The sequence below is a fragment of the Gigantopelta aegis genome, chromosome 4, assembly GCF_016097555.1.
Source record: "Gigantopelta aegis isolate Gae_Host chromosome 4, Gae_host_genome, whole genome shotgun sequence".
In the NCBI taxonomy this organism is placed as follows: domain Eukaryota; kingdom Metazoa; phylum Mollusca; class Gastropoda; order Neomphalida; family Peltospiridae; genus Gigantopelta; species Gigantopelta aegis.
In genome coordinates this window covers 69607122-69629421 of record NC_054702.1, presented here as the reverse complement: position 1 = coordinate 69629421, position 22300 = coordinate 69607122, and the positions used below count along the sequence as shown (strand labels likewise).

The window sequence follows — 22300 nt, the reverse complement described above, 5'->3', positions numbered from 1 at the left end:
TTGCAATAAAAATAATTTCTAACGCAATTTGTTCTAGGTCAAACCTTATTTTGACTGGATTAATATAATAGAGATGCTTAGTTTTAAAATGTGCTCGTGTCAATAAACGAACATTCCTTTTCTGTGTACAATTTAAAAAAAAGTGTCCAATCAACACAATTAATAAGTACGTGATAATAGCGAGTTCTTTCTCCCATGTACAACTCAAAATACCAGATGATTAATAGTTTACTAAGGCGTTATTAAACACTTACTGACATAGTAAATTGAAACAGGAAAAAGTAATCCGATACCACGCTGTCCCGCTGATTTATAGAATATGTTAACAGAAAGCAAGCGTCAGAAGCTCTAGAAGTTAGAAAATTAATTTACGAAAACAACAATCAGACACTTATGTACAAAAATATCTTCATACTTGGGTCTTCTAATTTATCAAAAAACCTACAAGTTAAATATGGGGATATCTATTTATTGTTGTGTAGGCAACTATGTCAGTGGGATTCGTTAATTAATGATATCAGTTTCAACATTTGTCATTTTATATAAAAGTTCAACCTAGGCAAGTCTCTTCTCGTTATTAGATATTGTGTGGTATAAGACAATCGAAATCTAACTGGATCTGACTTGCCCTTCTGACTTAATATAAAGTCTAATAACAACAACAGTTTTGAATTTGGTTTTAACGAGACTGGGTACATATTATATTTACATCTCGTACTCAATTAAGATTCAAGCATGCTGTCCGGGAACACAAAATCTATGTGACAAAGAAAACTTACAGTCATCATATTGGCTACTAGTTTTTATTAGCAGCAAGCAGGCTTGTAGCAACTATATCTGGAGGGGGTATCTAGTGGCGCGGGGGCAGTTTCTAGTCGGGTGTGTGCACAAGACAGATTTAATTTTACATACAGGACAAAAAAAAACATACACTTTCGGGAACACCCCGGTTCCTACGGGCTCGGCAAGGATTCCTAAACATATCCTTATTTGTCATTGATAGAATATATAACCTACCATGGAACAAGAGTGATGATTATGGAATGGTATCCTCATCATTGTCGTGTTCTTGATGTCATGTTCAATACTTTTCTGAATAAAAGTTGTAGAATGTAATTAATATTCTCTTGGATGAACTGAACTACTATTTCGGCGAATTTCAAAATGGTTTGAATTATTATTCATAAATGCATAGAATGTGTAGATATTAATAAGCAATACATTTTAAGTACTTTGGGTATGATACTCATACCTTGTACCAGAAATACGTTTTTCTGGTCAATAATTGCAGTTTGGCTAATAAAAAGTCTAGAAAAGGGAAAGTGTTTTGGAAACGACAAAAACACCCTATTTATATAAGCAATGATTAAAAACAATAACATCCTATTTATATAAGCAATGATTTTTAAAAAAGCCTTGGCCGAGATGTAAATAAAACGGCAATGTTCCCCCATGTTGAAGAACGTCTGCTCACAGGGTTTAAAAATTGTAAGTTCTCAATTTGTTTATATATTCATGTACTACAATCATACAAAATGGATATCCCAACTAGTAGAGGAATATTAACAAAAGAATAACCAAACATAGAGTTGAGTAGGTTAAACCAATTTTTAAAACTATATACTGAACAGCAAAAGAAACACGAAAATTTTAAAATCTAGCAACATTATTACCTATATTAAAATTCTAAAAAATACTATGAATCACAACAAAAATCATTATCTTAAATGGTTGATAGTTGCTACTTTAAATTCACTAAATTGAGTAATTTGTCAGGTTTCGTGAATTAATATAGTTGATATAATCTCTTATAATTATAACTATAATTGCACACAATTCAATTATGACTTTGGATCTTGCGTTTCTTTTGCTATACAGTATATTTTCAAACAGGTGATCAGATAATCCATGATAAGGAATATCATACAAAAATTCTGCAGAATTTAATGCACTTTGCAGTGATGAACATCCATAGGTGCAATTATAAACCAAGTTTCACTGACCTAGGATTTATAGTTTGTGAGAAACTGATGCAAACTCGAAACTTTAATGCAAAGCTGACACCGTCGCCGCCACCCGAATAGTAATACTTATTTTTAGATGTCTTTTCACTTCGTAACTGTAGTAGGTAAGACAATAAAATTAGCTATGAAATTTTATTTCAAGCTAAACCTTACAGCAAGGTCAGGCGGACATTCAGAGACCCTTATTGTGAAGTTTAAATGGCAGTGCCCCATTTAACACGTAACACTAGCGGCATCTTTGAATGTATAATGTTACTGTATATTAAAGAAGTATTTTTAGAATGTTTGTTCCTAATATGCTTTGTGGGTGTCCAAAGGTATGAATTTTTGTTCGAAAGTCATTGTACACTGATGTACTTTTGTTCCAAAAATGTTTGGTTGGATGGTGTAAATGTAGTAACAACAGTTGTTTTAATGAGGTCCGACTATATTTGTAATGCTTAAGTATCTGCGTTTTAAGAGAAACATATTCTGTACAGCTTTTCAGATACTGAATGTTATAATCCTGAATAAAACAATCTTTGTGTCAAGGTAATAATGCAATGATACCATCCAATACTGCTATGATCGTTCCTTTTTGTAAACATTCTAAACTAACTGAAGTAAAAACATACATCGATAGAGCATCATAATTTATTAATATTTATATACACATATTTTCAAAATGTAGCATAAAACTAAAATATTCCAGTAATATATTTCAGTTTTACATTTATTGTGGATTGGGTTTTTTCACCATAACATTTTCATGAGGAATATTTGTCTTTTTACAAATGAATTATATAATCTGAAAATGCAATACATTTTTTTAGAAATTTAATTTACATGAATGTGTTTAAAGCTGATAATAACATAAATGTTTCAGGTCAGCTACACTCTTAAATTAAGTTAGAAGCTTATCAAAGGTACCAAACCAACATTTGGAACAAAAAAAATTAAGCAAGCCAGAAATGACATTAAAAAAAAGAGAAGAAAATGGCAGGGTTAGCAAGTCTCTTTAACATCAATTGGAAAACTGCAACATTTATATGAACCATATATCATTTGCTACATATAGCATTTGCTATATACAAACCATGTCAAAAGTCTAGAATATAACGTCTGAACATTAACAAATGACATGCGATTCATTTGTCATTTATTCTCCTTCACTTCTATCCCAACCAAATGGAAAACAAAATTATATGCTGTATTATCTTTAAAAGTAATTCTATCAAATTTTAAATACACCATATTAGTTGATAATTAGATTCTTACAGTTGGCTTTCCACTAAAAATCTGTCAAGTGAATATTTGTAATACAGTATTCTTAAAAATATATATTTTTGGAATATTAACAAATTCCAATTGAATTGAAAATGCTTTTTGGCTATCCTGTTCTGGAAGAAGATATAATATCAAATGCATTTTCAGAGTTTGGTTATAAAATAATTTGTATCCGTGTTCTGTATGGAATTACTGTATCGAATGCATTTTCAGTCTATTTATCACACACGATCTCTGGACGGATAAACTGCACAGTCAGTGTGTTCTAACTCGATGCTTTAGCTGAAAATAAAAGAGAAATAATAACCGAAATAAATTTCTATTACTATGTATTCATTTGTTTACAATAAAGGGTTACATAATTATCATATTGTCATAATGATAACTATTATGACATTTTTGTGACATCACTAGTTTGTAACTACCCGGAAATGATGTCATCAATGTATGTCTGATGTTATATTCAAATGAAAAAAAAAAAAATACCTGTAAAAAATAAAATACTTGTAGCTAGAATTTGCGAACAATTTACTATAAGTTTATCATTATGTGCAGTGGTATTTTAACAATCTAGTACCTGACCTTGTTCAATGTGATTGGCACAAACTAATAGTTAAACAGTACTTATTGGGCGTTTTAAAAAAATAAATTACAGTTTGTGAATCATAAAAAATCACTAACTTCTGATTTCGTTAAAAAAACTCATACAATACGCTTGTACTTTTCAGTCAATGGCTGATTATATTTTTTTCTCAGACTGTATATTTTCTAATTCTAAAATATATATTTTTTTTAATTCAATATACCTATCATGTACTCTCTCCTTGGTCTGATGATTCCTGTGGTAGATGGTGGCTTTGTGGAGACCAGTCTTGTTCCTGGAGACTTGCCTCCCATAGGACTGTCTGGACTGCGATTATCATAGTCATAGCCAGTTAATACTAGTAAACTTGTTAAGGGAATGGACAATTTCAGAATACAAAGAAAAAATCCACATAATAAATAAAAAAAAAAAAAAAATAGATTTTAGTTGTTAATAATTTAAGAAAATGAAAACACCCCCCCCCCCACCTAAATTGGAGAAAACATGGGTGTTTTCTCTTTATAGATACATTATTTGTCCTCAACAAGTGCACAAATCCCCCCCCCTCCCCCCCACCCCCTCCCCCACGCAAGTGGTCTGGTCCGAAACATCCCAACAGTGACAGTGAAAAGAAAAAGAAGAAAGTTATAGTCACATGACCGGAACTACAGGGAGTATATAGTAGAAGAATTTTAGGCCATCCCATTGGCTGTTGGGATGTTCAGACCAGACCACTTGCGTGGGGGGGGGGGGGGGGGGGGAGGTGCACTTGTCGAGGACAGGTAATGTTGAAAAGAAAATGCTATTATTGAACTTCGTGAATTTTACAGGGGCTTCCCCTCCCCCCAATTTACACTTTGATGGCTATTTCTTTTCTTTTTTTTATTCTTGCAATTTTCGTTATCCCACTATGTTATTTTTTTTGGTCATATTCAGCCTAAGACATGATACTTAACAATCATACTCTCCTAAATTCATATTGCTTAACAATTCAACTGGTTATTATTGAAAGGATATTTGCTGTTATTGGAAGTTTGAGAATATCAGTTTCCGTGACAATAATGAGCTCGTGATTGATTGTCCCAACTCCCGAGTCTCCCTCCACACCGACTGCAATAGCATAGAGCTCCAGATTGAGTTCGGTCTTCAAACCAGCAGCAACCTGCAACACAAGTAACATATTTAAAAAAAACTACATTTTTAATGACACCATAGCACATCATTAAATCTATGACTATCAGGTATGGTATTTGAAACATATATTCTACAGTGTGTGAGAATAAATCTGCTTCCACATTGGTTACTACTTTATCAGTTGGTAGCAAGCTCTGATAGACAGTGCACAACATACCACAGCCTTTGATATGATACTTCTGGAGAAAAACATGAATATAAATCAAAGGGTTCACTGAAAACTGATGTCATACTATTGAACTATATCCTGCAATCACCTCATAAAAGAACTGAAAAACACCAAAGACAATCTACAGTAAATGATATAGGTGAAATTATATGCATAATTATGCAGTTATCAGAAGCTTTTCTATAGTTGATTAACACCGAAGCAATGGTCCCAATTAAAAAAACTAATTTAAACAAATAAAGAACTATAATCAGTGACCGAACTTGCCAACAAAGGCAACATACTTAACAGCTTTACATTTACTAAAGATTCTCTTCAACAAAACATTGTGCCTTTGTCAGAGATTTTGTCCACAAACAGATTATGCCACGTACCGGGCCCGGTTTGTAGAGGACTATTAAACCAGTGGCTGGTGGTGGCTGTTTAACATTGAATCTGCAGGAGTCAATTCCTGTGTTTTTCAGATTCACTGTCACTGAGTAAGTGTTTCCTTCCCTGAGGACTCCGAAGTTGACTTCTTCTGGTACAAGGCTGAGACCACGCATCTGACCGAGCTGCATCTGACCTTTCATCGTTGCTCCAGCAATCATCGAGTTGTTTATCTGTCGACGGACTGGCTCTTCTATTGCACAGAACTAGATCATAAGAAATACAATGTAACAATCACAGTAACAGGCAGTAAAAATTAATTCAATCAAAACAATTTTAGTCAAACTGATACCAGACTGATGTCGCAAAAAAACTAAGAAAGAAACTATGTCAATGCAGTTCAATGTTTAAGTGCTTTGGAATATCTAAAAAAAAAATGTTTTAAAAGCAAAAACTATATGCAAAATTAAAATAAATGAGAGTATATGACAATCTAATAAGTATTATTGTTGTCCTTATTTAAAGACTAACAATCATAACATGACATAAAACATGAATTGAGTTTATCCTTGGTTGAACCTAACAATAGGCTATATTACTGTATCTTACACATATTTCCACAGAACCAATGTGATTTTGTTTTACCAGTCCTGTCAATCATGTGTGGATTGAAGGTTGGGGGCGAGATGAAACTCTAGTTACCCCACTCAAGATAACAAATACCTTTTTCCAATTACACATATTGAAATTACATGGATTTAAACATAGCTTTTGTATTTGAGGGGTAGGTAAGTAACTAGTTTTATGTGCTCATATACCTCAAGGGTTTCAAATACGCCATTTCAGGGGAATATATGCTATAAGTGCAACAACAAAAAAGGACTATAAAAAAGTACAAGAGAATTCTTGCAACGGCAGTTATGACAGTGATTCATGAATGCATGTCATCAAGGCTGTACTCATCCTAATGAGCTCTGTCCGGTGCAAGTTTTGATTTAATAAACTAGTGGCAATCCTCTTTGTGATGGTGCAAGATGGATACAGTAAAGGATCTCCTTGGGAGTGGCTGTCCTTCCTATAGATAAGGCACTAGATAGAGATTCATGGAATCACCCACTATTTTGCCAATGATTCATCTGACCCCTGCATTGAGCAGAGATAAGGCTCTGACCATGTATTAGGGTTGTGTCGTTCCCATTTGATTACCCTTTCATTGGGTGTTGCTCCTGGCCTTCCTCCCAGGATTGAAGCAGGAATCCTGACAGGTTCCTTCCTGGGTTCTCCAACAACATTCACTTTAAGACTGCGGGTCAAAACTAGGTCATCGTCTTCTTCTTGTAAGCTGTTAATAAAATCTGAAAGAAACATAAGAAGATCGTTGTATGCATATATATGCAATATTACATTATGTTGCTTTTTTTCACTTTGTTCTATTGCACCTGTCTTCTAAATTTAGCCAGTGTGACCTCAACAGGTTTTTTTTCACAACAACAGATTTTTTAATTTCTTGACAAGTCAGCTGCATGCCATTAACTTGAAGCATGTTTCTTGAAGCTTAATTGAATATAATGTATGAGTATGAAAATATGTTAAAAAGTTAAAAGTTGGTTTTAACGACACCACTGGAGCACATTGATTTATTAATCATTGGCTATTGGATGTGAAACATTTGGTAATTTTGACATATAGTCTTAGAGAGGAAACCCACTGTATTTTCCCACTAGTACCAAGGAATCTTTTATATGCACCATCACATAGGATTGCTCATACCATGACCTTTGATATACCAGTCATTGTGCACTGGTTGGAATGATAAATAGCCCAGTGGGCCCACCAACGGGGATTGATCCCAAGACAACTGTGCATTAGGTGGATGCTTTACCACTGGGCTATGTCCCGTCCCCAAAAATATGTTAACAACATCATCATTATCATAATAGTTGTGTTAAAACCGTATCCCAGATGTCCAGTAAATGATTTATTTGCCGTGAATAAGGTGGCAGTTGTTGTTATTAATAATAACGATTTTGAAAATCAGACCTGCCGTTTTAGGTTCTTCCTCTGTGGGCTGTTCTGGAATTAGTGCATACCCATTCTTCTGATTCTCAGACTCAGCCGAAGAACTATCCTTCCCAGCTGCTAGTTTTGGTGTTGGGTTACCTACAAACACAACATGGTAGTTCCAGTGGTGTAAAGCTATATGCAGTTAGAAACCATTCAAACCCAAATAGACAGTCATTGCAAGGAATAACTGTTATGGTCAGGCAGTTTATAGTAAATACACAGTATACACTAATTTGCTAGATGACCTATTTGGAAACATTTTGTCAGAAATACAACTTGCCAGACATTAATTAAGTTAATGATTTAACTGGCCTAAAGTAAACACAGAAAAGAGCAAATACACTTTATTACACAGAAATATATGGTACAATACTTGGATCATGTTAATACATTTTAACCTTTTTGTGTCTATGTTGAAAAGACATCAAACTTGTTCAAAATCACCACTCAACAATGGTAACTTATTCAAAAACAGAAACAAACAAATAAATAAATAAATAAATAGATGTTTAACGACACCCCAGCATGAAAAATACATCAACCACTGGGTGTCAAAAAACAGAAACATCCTACTGCTACACATAACAGAGACAAATAACTTTAAAACATAATAATAATAATTTTAAAAAATGTCCACAAACCAAAACAAAGTACCTACATGTATGACGATAAAACTACTCACCAGGTCGGTCTTTTTCCAAGATTTTTGTTGCATGGGCTGGAGTTGGATTCTTGGGTCTGACTGGTGCAGGAGAGCCTTGCCCAGCAGCATGGGCTGGTGTTGGATTGCAAGGACGAAGACCGGATGGTGTATCGTTAAATAATCCAGCTTTAAAAAGAGTCATAAGGCATCTTACAGAGTTGAAAATATCTAATTAACCAAATTGTTAAAATTTTCATTTCTGCTGCTGTTCATTATGGAAAGATTAAAACAAATTAAAATCCCTATACATTAAAAAAAAAAATTCCACTTCAATTAATATAAGACTTTATCAAAAAACATTTGATAGGATTATGACCTTGTTGGTATTTCTGAAAAGTATGATCTATCAACTTTCTTTAATTCCTTCATTATTTGTCTTCCTGGTAATGTTAATAACAGGATGTTTGAACTTTAAATTTGAAATGAGAAAAATTTGAACTGTGATCAGCTCATATAATTAAACTTACCTGAATACGAAACTGGAGTCCCTGATGGAAGCTTAGCATTTCCACTAATGGCTGGAGAGGCAGAGGGTGAGGTTCGATCACTCTGTGCAGAGTAAACCGGCTGATCTGCAAGTTTTACAATAAAAGTCAGCAATTCTTTTGGTGTGAATAGAAATTAAATATAAGCACATTTCATTTGTGTGTGAAATGATATGAATTAATAGTTTGATTGTTGATTTATTAGATCATTTAATAATATTTATAATACAGCCATTCTACATTTGTAGTGAAACCTATCAAAACTGAACCCTGAACAAACCGGAATCCTTTCAAAACTAGCCAGGTTTCATGGTCTCGAATTTTTTTAATTCTAAAACACAACCCTGTCTAAATCGGATAAATATTAGGGCCTCAACGTAATCTGGTTTAGACAGGTTTCACTGGATCTAGTAATGGGGCACTAAAAGATAATCGGCTAGACCAGATATTAGCATAAATCTGACATGTAGCAGTGATATGCAATCAAGCATTTTTGAAAACTTTTTTGTTAATTTACAAAATGTTTTTCATTGCTTTATGGTTTATTTGTATGCACTTACAGAGAACCACCTGTTTCTCTAGAGGACTCTGGAGGTAAGCAAGATGACCAGGGTCTCTTCTGATGGCCTCTGTCCCATCTGTTCTTGGATCCTGTCCTAGTTCACGCATCAGTTGATCCACATCAGATGTCTACAATACAAATAAACTTTAATGGTAAAAACCCCCAGACAAAAAAAACAAAAAAAACACCACAATATTATTAGACTTCTCGCTGTCTGCATATATATTTTTCTGTATAAAGATGGCGGCAAATGTTTTTTGAAAGCATTAATAAAATCAAATTTATTTAAGTCTGTAAGAAGAGAAAAGGAAGAAAAAGTGTCATTATATACTTTCTTAAATATAATACTTGTAAATTTAATGCTTTTCCAAAACATATGAACTACATATGAAGTTGAAATGTTTCAAACTGAAATAATTATACCTCATATCAGCCTCTACTAAACATGTTTGTCAATAATTTCATTTTGGATTGACATAAAAAGAAAAATGAAAGTGTTTTGGAAATAACAAAAATGTGTTATTTTTATGTGTAATTTCTTTGAAAAAAAATACCTCAAGATACCAAGTATCTTTTTCCGATTACACATACTGAAATTACCTGGATTCAAACATAGCTTTTTTATTTCAGGGGGAAATGCTATAATTGCAATAAAGAAAAGACTGTGAAAAAAGTAAAAGATTTAATTCTTGTAACGGCAGTTATGACAGTGATATCTATGAGTGCATTTCATCACAGTTGTACTTATTCTAATGAGCTCTGTCCAGTGATTTAGTAAACTAGTCTGTAAGTGGCAGTCCTCTGTGGCAGTGGAAGAAGGATGTATTGTTCAGTAAAAGATCTCCTCAGGAGTAGCTGTCCTACTGTAGATGAGGCTGTGTTATTTTTATGTGTAATTTCTAAAAAAAACCCATTGGTTTAAAGAAAATTAAAACAGCAATACTCCCACAGAATGACAAGTCCCGTCATCTTCGACAGTTTATAATTATATTTTCTCAATTTTTGTCTCACATATACAGTGAAACCCCTCTAAACCAAACACACTTAGAAGAGGGTGCCAGTTTAGAGAGGTTAAGTTCTGTACTGATTTTTGAAAAGGGACTGTAAAATGTCCGGTTTTGAGGGAATTCTGGTCTATAGAGTGTCCGGTTTTGAGACATTTCAGTGTATACATACAACAAACTGATCTCCAAGTAGAAGACCAAATTTAACAAAAGAATAATCAAATATGGAATTTAGTTGGATAAAACAAGTGAGAAAAGTATTTTGGACGAAAAATCCTTTAACACTAAAATGTCAGGATAATTGTGAACTTCTCAGAAAAGAATATGAAAAGGAACAATATCCGGGTGATACTAAAATCTAAACTTCTACAAGTTTTGCAACTCTGCTTTTTATTTTAAAAGCACCATTGTTTAGGTTACTGACACCTGGTACTGAAATATATGGAGAGTGTTTGGCCAACTTACCTGGGACAGAAGGAATGCCTTTCCCAGCTCACTGTCAAAATACTGTGGGATTTTCCTGATGCGAATGGCTTCTCTCCCCTCCATTTCTTCTGCTACTTCTCTTTGGTCACGTTCCCAGTCAGCCTGGCATCTCTTAGCTGTTGGAGTGGGGGGTGGACTAGGTGCAGGGGGAGCTGTTGCCTTCTCATAGATCTCCTTTATGTCAGCTGCAGGGCAAACAAATGAGAAGGTCACAATGTTTTAGTTTGATAGAAAACATCAATGTTTCAGACAAGCAGAGATGATGACAATCATCTTGTATTTTTAGTTAGCTTGTGTACTCCTACTTCTTCGTTTCATCAAATTCTATTCTGATAGTGCCCTTTTTCATAAAGATTAACAGTATTAATAAAAAAAAAACCTGATTTTCAGAAATATTAATTTAAAACTCCATTCAAATAGCTGGGTTGTTTGGTTTAGGGGATTTTGTGTGCAAAATGCTGCTGTGCAGTAACAATTCTCTCAATTGGTAGTTATATCTTACATACCATACATGTATGTTGTAATTAAATAATATAGTTAGCACCATGCATTAACCACCTGAAAGACAAGTAATTAACTCAAGAAAAGGGTGCATTACAACACCTTGTTAACCATGTGAACAACCGTTTCAGTGATGCTCTATAGAGACTAAGAAAAAAAATGTTCTGGATAGGGGGAGAACAGCTGCTCCATGGCTTTTCTACCAGTTGACTGTTTTGGAATATGTATTCTGGTTCAATTAACCAGTAGAGAAGTGTCAGAAAGCTGTGTCAGAAAAAACGTCTAGCACACGTCCCCTAGACGGTAATGCACCCTTTTCATTGATTAATTAGTCTTGTCATTTAGGAGGTAGACGGCCATTGCTACCTGTTGATTACGTTATTCTCAAGTAAATGTAGTACTTGACATCACGTAATATGCGTTCAGAGACGTAGCATATGTCAGCTGCAAGGAGTGACGTCACGGTACAAAAATAAAATGCAGTGAATTTGATAATAATTATAATAAAATTATAAGAGTAATTGAACTAGAAAATATTTCTGACACACTTCCTTTTGTAGATGGTTTTTCTGACATGAGTCTCAAGAAAATCAATCATTGGAGCTCACTAAAACTCAACCAAGGATTGATTTTCTTGAGACTCGTGTCAGAAAAACCATCTACAAGAGGACTCTTGCCAGAAACTATTATTCTACAAACCTGGCACAAACTGCATTGAATCACTTTTCTTGGGTGACATCGTGGCCTGAAGATCAGCAGCGGCCATTTTCTCCTCCTCAGACCGAGGGTCCATGCACTGCATCATTTCCGCCGCTCTGTTCCGAGTCATCACATATTCCGCATATTCACGCAGACCACTACGCAATCTGAAATTACAACCGAAAAACCCAACATAATATGTTTATATAGAGCATACCATAACTACATCAAACACATAATCATGAGCCGATTCTAGTAAAACTGGAATCTATACAGATTCAAGACATAATCTTACGAATCTCTTGCATTCTTCTGAAGTTGACTTTAGACCAAAAAAACCACTTGTCACAAACCACATTACTTAATAAGAACTGCAGGAAATAAGCGAAGGAAACCAAATGAGGTAATATTGATTTGATTTTTTTTAAAAGCTCTTTGATGTTATAGACTGCTCAGAAGACTAAAATTTATGTTTCGAAGTATGTACCTAAATGTTTAAGACTCTTAAAATGGACGACAATTAAAACATTTAGTATTATCAATAAGCATACATTTAAATTCCAAAATATCACACAAATATATTTGTGTACATACGGAGAAAATAACCTTCACAGTTTATGCATTGCAGACTACTGAAACAACTCCTCACAGATCCACTGCAACTGAACCAAATACCTAAAACTATTTGATATTCAATAAATATTCATCTTTTCTTTCTTTTTTCATCCTGGTTTGTGCCATTATATTGTACATGCCATTGTATATTACTAGCTAAATAAAATTAAATATCATCTTAATCACCTATAGGTCACAGGGAAGCTGTTGCTGTGTTCATTGCAATTCCGTTAGTTACTTAGTAATTCAATCACACTGAAATGCTACTCACGTGGCTCTGAGGGAAGCAGTCACTGGATTGTACTGCACAAACTGCCGCAGTTCTAAAATACTGGGACACTTGACAATCGGGAAGCGTGTTGCTGTGGTAACTATTGACCCAACAGCCAGTCCTTTCCCCACGGTCGTCCCAAACTCAGGCCCGGGAGTCTTGAATTCTTTCGGGGGCAGAGTGGTGAGGTCTCTCGACTGAATACCACGCGGAATGATCGACTCGAGGTCGTACTTCTTCATCCAGCGTTCCGACGGGCCACCAAGGTACGGCTTCAGAATAGTGATGCCTGTAACTCCGGGGTAGTCCGGTAACAGGTCTTTGAGAACGGCTGTGGACTGGCTCTGTTCTGCCGTCATCAGGTACTCGGCCACATCCTGGTATCGGAGCAGTTCCGTGCCGCTTCCATCAGCGTGGATGATGAAAAAGCGTGGTGCGTGCTGCATGTACTGAGAAACAGTCTTTTCTTGTTTGAACTCTTCCAGGCTTTCGAGCGAAACCAGTTCATCACCGTTGCTCATGGTGACGACAAAGTCACCCGTGTACTTGACATGGAAGATGTTTCCATCAGGATCCATGGTCTCACAGATCACCTCGGCATTGTGCCGCATGACGTACTGCAGTTCTCGTTCGGGCAAAAGCTGTTCCATGTTTTTGATCGGTCTAGGGAAGTAAATGAATGTTCCTTCTGTGTCGAGTTCAATGCGTCCACCCTCCCCATGGTGAAGAACATAGAAGCCATCAGGAAAGACATTGATAGTCGTACCGTTGCCAAACACTGTCAGATTCTCACTGGTGTTGCAGTTGAACTCAACAGTTGCCATGCCAGGACATTCGATCTTAATGAATTTTATCAGTTGAGACATTTCATCTTCAAAAAAAAAATAGAAAGAAAAAATACTAGTTTAAAATACTGTTTAGAATAGGAGCCAGGTCAACATTAGACAGTCAAGAAAGTTTAATAAGTTATTTATGATCATTTCATTACACTCCAACAAACTGTTTAATCATTGACTATTTACTGTAACATACATGTACTTGTGTAAACTATATGTTATTTACAGGTTATGTTAAGATGTGTGAGTTTCATATCTGCAAATCTTGATTGCATAAACCTGTGCATTAGTTGGGAAATGGGATGTTTTTACATATGCGTCAACAATATATGATAAACATAGGTGATCTTCAGAATGTACTGGAATGCATTGTCAACAGATGAACACATGAAGGAGAATTTCATCTGAATTTATAACACCTTATTATAATTCTTGTGACAAATAACTGGCACCACTGACCAATCAAATCTGTCAATTTGAACTCTAATGTTGTGGGATGGCAGCCAGAACTGAATGTGTGCAAAGATATGATTTATGTAAAGTTTAACAAATTCTAAAAAATCTTAAAAGAAAGCAAATTTATTTGTTTTTAAATCATATACCATAGTTTTTCACCTCTTCTATTACATATATGAGGCCCAAAATTAACTCAATTAAAAAACCCCAGCAAAATAGTGGACTAGTTTTATTTCTGACAAAAGTGGACATAATCAGTTATGGTTGTCTGCCATTGATATGCACATAATAACTGAAATATTACACACTGTACCTGTCTCATCATCAGCATTCGCTTCAGCCTGATTTTCCCGGTAGTAAGTTGTGATTCTTGTACCATCACTGTGTTCAATGATTGTCGTGCCATCAGGGTAGCTCACTGTGATAACATGGTCCTCTCGAGTAGACATGGCCTGCAACATGTGTATTAATTATTTATAATAACAGTCTAGGCTTCCATTAAATTAACATCTTGTAAAAGTGGCAATAAGAATTCTTGACGTTGAATCAAGCAACTTCACAGTAAATGCTACTTGAGGGAGAATTGGTTGTAAAAGATAGATACTGATCAGTCACACAAGAATTGGGTTGAGGAGTTAGTCAAGAAAAGGAATTGAAAAACAGGTGTTGTTAGCATGGGGCCATGGACGTCAGAGAACAGAAATGAAAAGTGGTAATGGGATAAAATAATACTTTTTCTAGACTTTTCCAATATTTAGGAAATACACAAATTAAAATAAAATTAATGTTAGTTCAAATGTTGTAGTTATTCCTATGAATGCATTATAATGATTGTTTCATCTGATATTGTCATTCAGATACCATTTCATTCCGGTGCAAATGCATGACATCAATATCTGGCACATATGAATTCAAACTAATAACCCAAAATTAATTTCAAGTAATTAAATGCAAAAAAAAAATTTCTAAGGGTACTAAATGATTAGGTATTTCAGGTGATGAAAAGAAATATGCGGAGCGGAGTGGATAATTTTACCATGCTCATATACCACAAAGGTCTCAAGCATGTCTGTCCCGGTCCCGTCTCTGGATAGCCAGGGGCCCGACCCAGCATAGAAAAACAAATATGCATAATCTGTTAGAACATGCTATAGTCTCAACTACAAATGTACCTGTCTGGTCTCTGGATCAGAAGCGACACAAATCATGACAGGTTTCAGCTCCTTCACGGTTCCATCAGACCCGACTGACAGCTGTTCTCCATTTGGATACGTTGTCAACCACGTTCCCTTGTCAACCTCTTCTGTTGGTGCTGCTGCTGGTTGTTGTTGTTGGGCTTCAGTTTTCTCATTTGTCTGTCGATGGGAACTGCTCTTACCAGTTTTACCTGAGCAATGATAAAAACATATTTTCATTATACCAATGGGTTTTTTACATTTAAATATCATTATGTTATTCTTTTGTTTATAACCTAAGATTTAAGCTTTATGAACCAACTTCTTTAAATTGTGATTGAAACGCAATATATCTAACAGCAGTATGTGCATGATTCAAGTTGAATTCAAATCTGTGCAATTTCAGGACATTTCAGAATGAATCACACTGGAGGTGTATGGTGCAATTATTATTTTACTCTTGCAATTTGTTCTCTACACACATTTGCTTTATATAAATATTTATTTTGAGGGGAATTGGGATGGATATACAAAACAATTACTCCCACAAAATTAATGTGCTCAATACTGGAAAAATCATCTTTCACAAGTCTTAGATTGTTTTTTATAGACCAATCGGTCATGTTTTCAGAGTGTGAACTCAACATGCATTTAAGCCTTATTTAGACCAATCTAAGAATATTTTTCTTACACACCCGTTGGTGAGAACACCATTCATTATTTTTGGTTACACTTGGTTAACACACTTGCGTGTGTTAACAATTTCAAGACATAAGACTGGCTGCTCCTAGGCGATGACCAGGTCATCAATGCCATAAAGCCAATGAAAAAGTACACAATGGAAATCGATTAGATTGTGACATATAATTAACTAAGACATTCGTGTGTCTATGATGCGTAAGTCAACTACAAGTGCAATGGCTGTAAATAATTTATAGTCGAAAAAGATGTTAAAATTTGCTTAAAACCTGATTTTTGAGGATATGTAAGAAATAGAATGTGTCCATTAGATAGCATTTATCTCAGAACTCATTGTTTAAAAAGGTATCAAACTCCTTTTGCTCATTAGATACATTTTAAAACAAACTCATTGTGAGATAAATGGTATCTAATGGTCACTCATGTATTATTCTCTATATAAACAACTCATTGTGAGATAAATGGTATCTAACGGTCACTCATGTAGTATTCTCTATATAAACAACTCATTGTGAGATAAATGGTATCTAACGGTCACTCATGTATTATTCTCTATATAAACAACTCATTGTGAGATAAATGGTATCTAATGGTCACTCATGTAGTATTCTCTATATAAACAACTCATTGTGAGATAAATGGTATCTAACGGTCACTCATGTAGTATTCTCTATTTATTCACTAATATTAAACATTTATTATCAAACTGGAAGAAATATGGAAGCTAAACAAAATAAAATGCTTGCTGTATTAGATATCCACCTTTTTTAGTAGGCGTGACCCTGTCTTCATGACTTCGACTACTGGAAACTCTTACTGGAGTGACGCTGCGGCTTGCGATAATTGGCCATGGTCCTATGTGCCTGCTTACAGTACCATCTGCATATAACACCTACCAAGTCAAAACATTTGCAGTTACATATCTAACATTTATCTTTATTTTCACAGACATGTCAAGAACATTATAATGTGGAGTAGGAGGAACCATACCTATGAATGATTGATACAGGCAGTGGAAGGCTACAACTTGATTAAGACCATTCCAGTTTCCTAAACTCCTCAACACACCTTGGATACAACAGCCCTGTATGTGTATGTTTAAAGACAACAAAACTATAGTGCAATATTTCTCTCTCTCTCACTTAATTACAAAATATGTAGGTCAAAATTATTGCAGTCTAAAATGAACCTCATTGGTTACTTGTATTTTTATGCTAGGGAAGATGATGACATCACCAACAATGCCTTCACTGCTAACATCACTGATGAAGGAAGGAAATGTTTTATTTAACAATGCACTCAACACATTTTATTTATGGTTATATGGCGTCAGACATATGGTTAAGGACCACGCAGATATTGAGAGAGGAAACCCGCTGTTGCCACTTCATAGGTTACTCTTTTTAATTAGCAGCAAGGGATCTTTTATGTACACCATCCCACAGACAGGATAGTACAAACCATGGCCTTTGTTACACCAGTTGTGGAGCACTGGCTGGAACGAGAAATAGCCAAATGGGTCCACCGTTGGGGATCGATCCTAGTCCAACCATGCATCAAGCGAACGCTTTACCATTGGGCTACGTCCCACCCCATATCATTGATGAAGTCAGACATATTGACAAAAAAAGACAAATAATGTTCACAGCTAATATCAATTTGTAACTTATACAGTGATAGTCTTCTTAAAAACTCAGTAAACCACAATTCACTTGAAACTAGATGTTTTTCATGGTCCTTTTCTAAACTGGATACCCATTAAAACAATATTTTTTACTTTGTTTTGTGTCTGTTCAGTTTACAGGGGTTTTACTGTATAAAAATCATTGTGTATAACTGCAATTACATTTTAATTTGTGCACACTGCTTACAATACCAGTAACCACATGTGATGTACCTCAACACTGCCATCCACCATGTCTTTGATCACTGTACCCTCCGATGTAATGAGTCGAGAATTCTCTGTCAGAGCATATTTCTTCCGTGGTGCCTCGCACGACTGTATGAATTTGGTCTTGAAAGGGTAACTCTGCTTCACAACAATGCGCCTCTCTTCTGGAGAATTTGGTTTGACACCTGTAAATATATAAGTGTGAAATGTGTGGATAATACATTTCCACTTTTTAAAAACTATCTATGAGAGGGGAAGTTACTCTAGTAGTATAAAAATACTTTATAAATATACAGCATAAATATACAACAATGATTCAAATGGGTAAAAACTCTATTATTGTCCAAGGACTGATTCTGGGGACTAAAAATAAATAAATTATAATACCTATATAGTAAAAAAAAAATTATACCTATATATTGCGAAAACATTATTATTATTAAGTAATTGAAACCTACCAACAGAACTTTCAAGGAAATAGCGAACATTCAGCCCATCAGGACAAGTGACAAACAACTGCTGGAACGGCTGCTCTGTCGGTGCTTCAACTTCAGCTTTCTCTTCCTCCAGCACTTCTTCTTCTACCTGATCATAGTTCAAACATCTTCAAGTTAATCAAACAGTTTCAAAGTATTCAGTTTGTGAATGTTTTTGTTTTTTAATCTTTTTCAAAATTATATTTAAAAAACAGTAATCTTGATTTTGTCCATCACAAAATAATATGAAGTAAATAGTTAATTTAAAATATTTAATAAAAAAGGAAGCTGTGCTCTAAAATGCAAAAATTCCATTTAAAAAAAAAAGAAAGAATTTCAGGATTTTCAAACAAGTGAAATACAGTGCACAGCAGTAGTCATAACACAAATATTGTGAAGTGTATTGTAATTAAGTTATCTACATGGTTAGTATATGTATGTGTAGCATGATCAAGTTGGTTGATCACAATCTCTCAAAAAGAAAAATAAGAAATCTGAAGAATTAAATGTCTCACCTACAAGAAATTTATTTGTTGTCGATGTTAGCCATAGATGCTCATCACAATGCATGTTAAAAAAAGAAAGAAATTTAAATAAAACTTTAAAAAAAACTTAAATTAATAGGGTTTTTTAAAACATGCATTGAAATGAACATTCATAGGTGCAACTATAAACCAAGCTTCATTAACGTAGAACTTACAGCTTGTGAAAAATCGAGCAAAATGATAGACATTTAACGTTCAGCTTAAGACAAAAGTTGATGCCATCATGCCACTGGAAAAGTAATACCTGTATCTTGTCTTTGTACTTCATAAAGGTGAGACAAAAACCACTTACTGGCATTTCACGTGGTTCAGGTGTTGCAGCTCCTTTCCCTTTGTCTTTCTTGCCTTTGCTCGGCGACACTGCAGGAGGTGTGGGTGACTGAATGGTCGGTGGAGGAACGTAAGGTTCTGGTTCATATCTTTTACCTGTCAGACAAGTAGAGTAAACAAATTCAAAATTAGTCCAAGATACATGTTGTTGTTCTTATCGTAATCGTGGCCTTGTCAAATGCAGCAATTTTTATAAACATTAAAATTAGCCCGGAAATAAATTATCACTAAAAAAATGACAATGGTGGTGCCATTCTTGTGTGTGACAACGTAGCTTGGTGTAAGATACAACTACATTTCTTAAAGACAAGGTATACCAATACAAACTAGGTATAGTTTATAAATAAATGTCTTCATGGTATTTCCCAAGCATATGAGCTCAGGTGTTGATTACAAGCCCAATTTTTACTAGTGGAATAGTAACAGAAGTGCCATGTTGGTAAAAACAGAGTCTCAGGGAAGATGGCATTCCAGGATTGAAGTACCATAATGACGTACCTGCGTCAGTCTCTCCGTTGGGACCAAAGCAACTGTAAGAGAGAACCATGCCATCTACCAGGCTGGCCGTGATGGAGCCAAACGCACTGACAGCAAACGGCTTCTTTGTCACTTCTTCCTGTTCTTGGTCCACAGACTTTGGAACTTCTTCATCGATGTGTTCATCATCTTTGTTTTCTGAATGCAAAAAAAAAAAAAAAAGAGAGAAAAGTTTATATCAATTAGTGTATAATGACTGAATTTAATTACTGAGAAATTATATACAATTGAATCCTGTTGCCTCGAACAACATTGGTGATCGAGAAAGTGTTTGACCTATTGGGTAGTTCGACCTAGGTAACCATTCGGTCAACATCGTTTAAGTGTAACTCTGGACTTCATTTTTGGTTCGAGCGTTGTGGTGTGTTCGACACTTCTGAAGTCGACCCAACAAGATTCTACTATAATTACAATTTGTTTTTATCAACTAGCACTATCAGAAGTTTACGTTATAACAAACTGAATCATTAGGTGTATTGATTGTGTTAAATTATAAATACCTTCTTTTTCAGTCTTTTCAAACTCTGCTTTTTCTCGCTGGTCATCCTTTTCAAGCACATCATTCTCCTCAGTTTCCTCCTCTAAAGGTTCTTTTGGATTCAAGATGTGTATTGAAAACACATGGCCATCCTTCAGAACTGAAGTCTTCACACTTGAGGTTCCTGCAAATGAAAACGTTTGTTTGGTTTAATGCATGACTAGAGTACATTGATTTATTACTCATTGACTAGTGGATGTCAAACATCTGGTCATTTTGACTTGTAGTCTTCAAAGAAAACATGCTATATTTGTCCATGAGTAGAAGGGGATCTGTTATATGCACTTTCCCTAGGACAGGACAGCACATACCATGGCCTTTGAAATACCAGTCATGGAGCACTGGTTGGGATGGGAAAAACCCAATCAGAGAATGATTCCACTGAGTTGGCTAGATCCTACGACACAACCGCCTCAGGCAAGCACTCTACCAACTGAGCTACATCCTGTCCCCCTGCAAATGAACACATTATGACAAGCAGAATTAAATGATGCACGACAAGAACAAATCCCTGGTTGGTTTAAACAATATTTATTCATATTTATTACCGTAATACAAAATAAGTGGTTTTGGGATTGGCCAATAGGCATAAAAACTATTAACCAATTTGTATCTTGAATACATATGTTGGAAAGAAATGTTTTATTTAACGACGCACTCAACACATTATCTTACGGTTATATGGCGTCAGACATATGGTTAAGGACCACACAGATTTAGAGAGGACACCCGCTGTCGCCACTACATGGGCTACTCTTCCGATTAGCAGCAAGGGATCTTTTATTTGCGCTTCCCACAGGCAGGATAGCACAAACCATGGCCTTTGTTGAACCAGTTATAGATCACTGGTCGGTGCAAGTGGTTTACACCTACCCATTGAGCCTTTGCGGAACACTCACTCAGGGTTTGGAGTCGGTATCTGGATTAAAAATCCCATGACTCGACTGGGATCCGAACCCAGTACCTACCAGCCTGTAGACCGATGGCCTAACAATGACGCCACCGAGGCCGGTCAAATATACATAAGTTGGATGCAACATATAACAAAAGTTTATGTTTTTCTGTGAACTTGAAGCATTCATCCAACCACAAGAAAAAGAAGTAAAAACAACACACCTTGCACAAAATCGGTTCTTTCCATTCTGATCTGTCCACCATCTGATGGCAACATTGTTGTCAGAATGCCAGATGCATGGATCAAGTTGTTACCAACATCGTAGCCAAAGAACTAGAATAGAAAAACAAACTGTAATAAAAGATTTATTGTAGAGTAATCAGGTGACCATCTAGCTTAATGTGGCAATTCAACACTCACTTTCCATTGGTTAATATATAGAGATTATTAAATGAGCTTGTGTGGTCGTACTGATTTTATGAAACAAGTGTCAGAATTTTTGTATTGCCAGAGTGAGAGTGAGGGTAATACATGAATCCTGAAACGAGTTTCGTAAAATCAGTAACGACACACATGCAAATGTAATAATTTCTTTATTATCCACATTATTATTGTTGTTTTCTTTATGAATAACAAGACCCAACTCAAAATGTTTCAGCCACAACTAGAATGAGATGATGAAATGACGTCATATTTTAAATTACACAGTCTGATCTAGGCCTGGTGAAGCAATGTCATGTTATGACGTCTCTTCCCAAAATTACATCATTACACTTGTTATTACATGTGTGCTTCGTATGATTATTATTAACCCGGTTATGTTGAATCATGTGGATAATATAGTCTGCTACTTGGATGGAAAGGAAAAGAATGTTTGTTTTGTGACACTACAACAAATTTTAAACTATAGGTTGTTGGTGTCTAGCA

The 22300-nt window shown here is 35.2% G+C and overlaps 1 protein-coding gene across 4 annotated transcripts in view; it reads right to left on the bottom strand.

Moving 5' to 3' along the window:
• Window positions 1–2641: 2641 nt before the first annotated feature.
• LOC121371005 (sperm-associated antigen 17-like) overlaps window positions 2642–22300 on the bottom strand; it is a 45866-nt gene continuing 26207 nt past the window's right edge. For all 4 annotated transcript variants that reach the window (XM_041496602.1, XM_041496604.1, XM_041496603.1 and 1 more), the window contains 21 exons: window positions 21595–21706; window positions 20441–20602; window positions 19902–20078; window positions 19366–19499; window positions 18511–18637; window positions 18059–18237; window positions 16924–17053; window positions 15460–15674; window positions 14601–14739; window positions 12996–13866; window positions 12110–12276; window positions 10889–11094; window positions 9418–9547; window positions 8840–8944; window positions 8352–8498; window positions 7646–7765; window positions 6812–6960; window positions 5611–5871; window positions 4891–5035; window positions 4097–4234; window positions 2642–3572 (listed from right to left, as the gene is read on the bottom strand). In XM_041496602.1, coding sequence (XP_041352536.1) covers window positions 3556–3572; window positions 4097–4234; window positions 4891–5035; window positions 5611–5871; window positions 6812–6960; window positions 7646–7765; window positions 8352–8498; window positions 8840–8944; window positions 9418–9547; window positions 10889–11094; window positions 12110–12276; window positions 12996–13866; window positions 14601–14739; window positions 15460–15674; window positions 16924–17053; window positions 18059–18237; window positions 18511–18637; window positions 19366–19499; window positions 19902–20078; window positions 20441–20602; window positions 21595–21706 — 3831 coding nt within the window. In that variant the 3' untranslated portion in view covers window positions 2642–3555. The remainder of the gene's footprint in view (window positions 3573–4096; window positions 4235–4890; window positions 5036–5610; window positions 5872–6811; window positions 6961–7645; window positions 7766–8351; window positions 8499–8839; window positions 8945–9417; window positions 9548–10888; window positions 11095–12109; window positions 12277–12995; window positions 13867–14600; window positions 14740–15459; window positions 15675–16923; window positions 17054–18058; window positions 18238–18510; window positions 18638–19365; window positions 19500–19901; window positions 20079–20440; window positions 20603–21594; window positions 21707–22300) is intronic.